General features: G+C 34.8%; 1 protein-coding gene across 4 annotated transcripts; it reads left to right on the top strand.

Annotated features, from left to right (window-relative positions):
- The first annotated feature begins 723 nt into the window (after positions 1 to 723).
- Positions 724 to 4791, top strand: LOC149257325 (uncharacterized). 4 transcript variants are annotated; one of them, XM_089414000.1, is made up of 3 exons: positions 724 to 1053; positions 1370 to 1437; positions 3141 to 4791. In XM_089414000.1, exon 3 carries the CDS (start codon positions 3190 to 3192, stop codon positions 4630 to 4632), a length of 1443 nt encoding a protein of 480 aa, XP_089270126.1. In that variant the 5' UTR covers positions 724 to 1053; positions 1370 to 1437; positions 3141 to 3189; the 3' UTR covers positions 4633 to 4791. The 4 variants fall into 4 exon arrangements, with proteins under 4 accessions (XP_089270126.1, XP_089270121.1, XP_089270117.1 ...); XM_089413995.1 differs by having other exon boundaries at positions 724 to 1089; XM_089413991.1 differs by lacking the exon at positions 1370 to 1437.
- Positions 4792 to 6309: the final 1518 nt, after the last annotated feature.

Genomic DNA, 6309 nt, shown 5'->3' with positions numbered 1-6309 from the left:
TTGTGGATAGTAACAACTGTGAATTGCAGTGAGTGATGGTTGTCATCGCCATTTTTATTTTTTTTTCGAAAAAAATCACGTTGAGAATATTTGAGGCATTTTGAACCAGCTAGTGTGGTTCATCTTCAGGACCAGATATTCATTAAAATAAACAATAATGATTAATTTACTTTCTAATAATTAATATTTGCTTATAAATAAAACATTTTATATATTTATTTGATTAAGGAGTAATAATAGAGTAATTCGAGGTGGCATGGTTTGTTTTGCATAATGGTGATGATTCAGCGTACATTTATGGATAGTAACAACTGTGAATTGCAGTGAGTGATGGTTGTCATAGCCATACAGCTGAGTTATAATAGGTTTTCCCATGGTGTAAAAAACACGTGCAACAAAAAAGACACCTATCAAGATTGGAATTTCAAAACAGACTCACCCATAAAATTTGACGCTTTCCACATCTCCCCACTATCTTCACAGTGTCAAGAAAAAAATCTTAATAATCTTAAATTAATAATCTTAATTTAAGAGATTATGATGGACAATTTAACCATCAAATTCTATCCCTAAACTTAAAACAACTGACTAAAAGAAAAATTGCCCATCAAATTCCATCCCTTAAACTTAAAACCGCTGACTAGAATAGAGATGGTCTGTGAATAGTAATGGTTGAAAGAATAATTGGAGTACGAAAGAGGGGAGACGTTGATGTGCATGAGGAAACATAAAGTGAAAAGATCCGCACCAGCGACAATGCCTGGAACCTGAGTTTGCTTCACGACTAAGATTTACAAAATCTAAGCTTGCTTCGCAGGAAAGAATCTCCTCCTGAAGCCTAAGGTTGTCTCGGGTCATTGCACAGTTCAAATACCCTGGTTATTCATTGCCTTTCATAACCCAACAATGTCTTCCTTCCTTCCGGCCTGCTGCCTCTTCATCTCAGCATCGATGTCCAGCTATGATATGGATTACAGATGCACCAGGGTCACCAGAGAGATTTGAGAGCTGGCATTTAAATTACTCTGCATTTTAACTTCACAAAATCAAAAGGCATGTCTCTGCACGGCCTTTTTCCTTTTTATTTAGGTTGGTATTTGTAATTTATATTCATTCAATTGCCATTGTTTTAAGCAGAGCTCATGGTTATCAGCATATTTCATTATATAAATTGATTCGAAAAGCCTAACACAAATTAAGGGTGTAACAGTGTTTAATAAAAGGAGTTGGCCCAGAGTCCTCTATATAAAAAAATATGGATTAGCATCAGTCAAGTCGTATGTTTGAACTAATCACTTAAACATAGATTTTTGAAACAGATTATTTGTACGTCTAGTGAAAATATGTAAATGATTTGATAAATTTTCAGGATTAGAGCCAGAAAGTACAGTCTCCAGAACCAGTCGGTGGTTATCCAACCTGAATCTCAGAATTTTCGTACGTTTTCTGAAGTCTCTGCATCCCCAGCATAGAATATGAGGACACTCTTTCTTTGAAGAGAAATTATTATTTCAGGGTTTGTATTAAAATAGACCCTTCGCTGTTTTTCTGTCTTCATCTGGGCGAGATACTGAGTGACTGAAAATCCAGGTCGACGATTTGTCTTCATCCTTAGGTTTGTAACGCACTGAGTCTGTGAACTTTAGCGTTGTGCCGGAAGGACTTCCTCCTATTCTTACTGCCAACGTGCTGGAATTGTTTGACTGTGGGAGTCTCATGAGGAACACCCGCTTTGTTTACAATTCTCATTTCATATCAAAGTCAAAATTTAAATTTGGGGTTACAAACCGTCAGCCTTAGGGATGCAACTTCAAGAAGCTTTCACAAATCTGAAACGTTAAAGTGATAGGGATTTTATTGGATATATTGCAGATTTGAGGGTTTCGATGGAAAACAGGGCACTTTTAAGATTTAACAGAAGTTTCCATTTTTAAGGGTGTATATTTCTAAGGATATATAAGTTTTGATAATAAAAACATTATTGGTAATCGGAAAGAGAATTTATATTATAAATCCGTAGTGACAAATATATTAGGTAGTGTATAGCATTTGTTTCAAAATTTCTATGCTGCTTCTCATATCCAGGAGTATACAAAATAACCCTAAGGAACATTGCTATTGATCAACAAAATTGGAGTTTCTGTAGGTATAAACCTTACAGAATTGCCTCATCAAAACACTACATTTAAAAAACATAAACCACTGGTTGATAATATAACCTTTGATACCAATAAACATGCCACCTTTCTGGGGATTCTCATTTAAGTCCAGGCATTTGACTGTTGGCTGTGAACTTGTGCTTGCTGCTTCACTGAAACTGCTAGACATTTGCTTGAGGTGTTCCTTTAGCTCCGCTATTTCTTGTCGCAAGCCTGCATTTCATCTTATTGACATTCTCCTTGATTTTTCAGATAGTGGATTTCATTAATTTCATTATTTATGGTTGCCACGGATCATTTTGCTTCAGCCTGAGAATGATAATGTCCAATTGGGTTGCATCAACTCTCTGTGGCATATTGGCAATGAGAGCCCTACTTTTACAACCTTTATAAGATTAATTGGTTGCATAGAGATTGGCTTGTCCATTTCCGAGACAACTACAATAATTCTTCTCAATCCAGGAACTAAATACTGACTCAAGTCCTTCTGCTAGAAGGTCTCGAACAGGATCAAGAGGCTCGACTAAATTTTGTCCACAGGGCTGAAACACCAAAATTTTAAGACCCACGACAATTGCTCTGTTTTGGAAGTTGTCAAATTTTGTATCCACAAGGTTTGTCTCCTTTGCTATAATCCTTAAAATATTAAAATATAAATAAATTGAGTATATATATAGATAGGTTTTAGCATTCAAATCAAGTATACATTATACTGCAGACAAGAGAGTTTATATATATATATATATATATATATATATATATCTTTATAGGTTTTAGCATTCAAATCAAGGATACATTATCCTGCAGACAAGAGAGTTTTCATACACCAATGTTTGTTGGTTTTTAGATAAACTAGAAAAGGCTGAGAAAGGATCCAACCTGAGTCCTACAGTTGTTCTTGATCTCCATGTAATTCCTCTTTCTCCAATCCTGGAATAGCTTTATGTGTTTTCAACTGATATGCTGTTTTCGGCTTGACAGATCAATTAAATTAAGAGTGAATTCAGTTCACTTCAGAGGTGCAGAGAAAATGAATCCTTCTACATTGAACATCACCGAATCAAGATCATCGTGCGAACTTCTGAGACAGAAAGGAAACAAGCTATACATTGATGTATCAAAAGGCAACCTTGGGCCTTGTGTGGCACGCCACAAGCTACAGAAAGCTCACGAATTCTATGAAAAAGCCCTTGGTGTCAGTGGCACTGAGCATGACAAAGCTCCATGTTATAAAAACTTGGGCGCCTTAAATTGGTTGTGGGGAAAAACCGAATGGATATTTCATCAAGAAGAAACTGCAGGGAAACAGAAACAAGGACCAGGTTCTGCATTATCTGCTGCAAAATCCGGGATGACCAGATGCCTCGAGTTTTATTTCAAGGCTTTAGACTATGGAAGCCTGGCAATGAAAGAACAGCAGTGGTTAACTCAGATTGAAGACACAATTTCCAAAATCGTTCAGTGGTCTTCTGATCAGCTTTCCAGTGATCACTCCACAAGTTTTGAGCCCGTCCTCAGAGTTCTCTGCGAGACCGTGGGAAGCTCTAAAACAGAGTGGGCAGGGAGGAGAAGAATGGGCGCTATGCTTTATAAAATCCACGCAGACTTCATATTTCGACGGGGCGCTGAATCCCTGACGAGTACAGAATTATCTGACCAGGAAGGTTACAAGAAATGTTTGAACGCAATGCGTGACTGTTATGGACCTCTTGAACGAGCTGAAACCCTTGTGGGTGCTGCTTCCATGTGTAAGGAAGTGGTGAAACAAGTAGCAGATTTGAAAATTGAGGTTTTCAATTACCAAACGCTGTGTGAAGCAATCCAGGCGCGCATTCAAGGAGAAAAGCTGCTGGAGAAGGCAATGTGTGGCGATATGGACATAATCTGGGAAGCCATAGACTATTTCAAGGTTTCCCTTCGTGTTACAGAAGAAAAGCATTTGGAGAACGAGGCCATTGCATTGAGTAGGATTGGTAAATCATATTCCTCTGTTCTGAAAATCGAGAAGAAAGCCCATCCCTACCACTTTCAAAGCGTCAAGATTGCACTTGCGATCATGTCTGCAAGGATTGCAAGTTCTGAGTGGTACATATATTCTTCTGAAGCAGTCAAAAAACACCAAGAGGGAGTAGTTGAGCAGGAGACCAGAGAACACGCAGAAAACCGCAAGGGCAGTGCAGAAAGAATGAAAGAAAAGATAAGCGCTGTAAAGTCGGAGGGGGACAAAAGCGCAGAGTCATTCCTGAAATATATATATGAAAAATGCCCTCATCCAGATGTGACCAAACAGGTGCTGCTTCGATTGGGAAGCCGAGAAAATGTGAAGGCTGCTCTGAAGAAAGCAATAGTAGCATATCATCCTGACAGTAATAGACGACAGAGTGAAGATTGGCAAGTTTTGTGCGAGGAGATTACCAAGGTTTTGAATGTCAAATATGAGCAATTCTCTTGTTTATGGACTGCACACGCATAGTTTGGAGAAGAGTGGAAGTTATGAATTATGGTTTTTAGTTTCACTGTGTAAGTGATGACTTATGGTTTTTAGTTTCACTGTGTCTGGATTGCATGACTTTGTCGTGCATGTGCATATGATGATTTTGTTGGGTTTAAAAATGTGAATGTTCTGTTATTATGTTATTACGTTGTTTGTTGGATAAATTGAGTAGTTGGGATTTATAATTATAATATGATTTTATCTTTTTATTTTTGAAATATATAGTGAAATTTATTTGATAGAGTGAGAGCTTTTAGTTTCAGAGTTTAGGGTAGGAATTTTTTTTTAATGTTTAATGTAGTTTCAGAGTTTAGGAATTTTTTTTAATCAAAACATAATTTTTAATGATAATAATATTTTTTTGATAAAAAAATTTTATGGTGGTTCATGGACGGACACTGTGTGGCTATATCCACTGGAAAATTTGGACAGATTAGTTTTAAGGGGAATTAAATCTGGCCTGCGAAACTAGTAAGGCCTAACCTCAAGACCTAACCCCAAGAGAGTTGAGGAGAATTGACCTTGTGACCTCCCAATGGGTAAGCCTTAAGACTAATAATTTTTTATTGATTAAAAATAAATAAATAATTTTTTTATAATAAAATATAAAATAAGTTCTAATGTCGTGCATCTTATTTATTTTTTATTTATGTTATTATTATTTTATATATTAACTTTAAAATGTTTTATTTTTATTAATAAAAAGATAAAATTAATGAAATAAAATTAAAAAACCAAACAAATTTTAATATTATGTTAAATATAAATTCAAACAATGAAATTATAAATACCACATTAAATTTGGACAAATTTTGATATTGATGTAGTTTCATTTTAATTTTGGAATTATTAATTATTTTTATAATTGATATATTCTCTTTAAATCATGATAGGTTAAAATTTAAAATAGAGTTATGACTTTCATAAAGAAATGGGAGAGTAAACATTTTTTCACACACCAAAAAAGCTCACAAACACTCTGTTAAATCCATGTCATAGTACATATAAATATATCAAATTTGGGCTTAGCATAAATACACTATCTTGGCAAATTAACAGTTAGTGGAGAGAACATCTCAACATCACACCAAACAAAAAACAAAAAATCAACTAGTCATTTCCAACTAGATCTAACAACATCCTAAAATATAGAAACAAACCTATGTAAAGATAAACTATATCTCACAATGACCAATAATAGTAACAATCACACATATGACAAATATGAGTTAATAATTCTAACACTCCCCCTTAACAAGTATCCTTTTTCTATGAGGGGAAAAAGATCAATGTATGAGACAGATTTAAAATAGTGACGCCTAACTTTTTTGAATAATACTAATATTTAAACAAAGCGCTGCTATTAAAATCCACACACTCATTTAGGTTGTCTGATGATGAGCAGAAATAGAAAGATGATATGACTATTATAGTTTTCAAATAGAAAATTAAATAACCATAAATAAGAAAACCTTTAAACAATGTTCAGAAAGTTTGACAGAATATGCCTAATATTACAAAGATACTAGATTACAAAGATACTGATAATTTTATGATTTATAGGGAATTACTTAAACAAACAGTTTCTTATAATTCACTCTCTTTAAAGATGATCACTTCAGAAAGCTTATAAGAGCAATTGAGACACAACTACTC

This window comes from Pinus tabuliformis, chromosome 6, assembly GCF_031772625.1.
Source record: "Pinus tabuliformis cultivar Carrire ecotype Pingquan chromosome 6, CPIR1, whole genome shotgun sequence".
Taxonomy (NCBI): domain Eukaryota; kingdom Viridiplantae; phylum Streptophyta; class Pinopsida; order Pinales; family Pinaceae; genus Pinus; species Pinus tabuliformis.
Note: the sequence above shows the minus strand (reverse complement) of the source record. Positions and strands in the feature narration are given on the sequence as shown.

Bases quoted from the DNA above. Each gene is read 5' to 3' on its own strand.
- LOC149257325 (XM_089413991.1), top strand. From the start codon at position 3,190: ATGAATCCTTCTACATTGAACATCACCGAATCAAGATCATCGTGCGAA.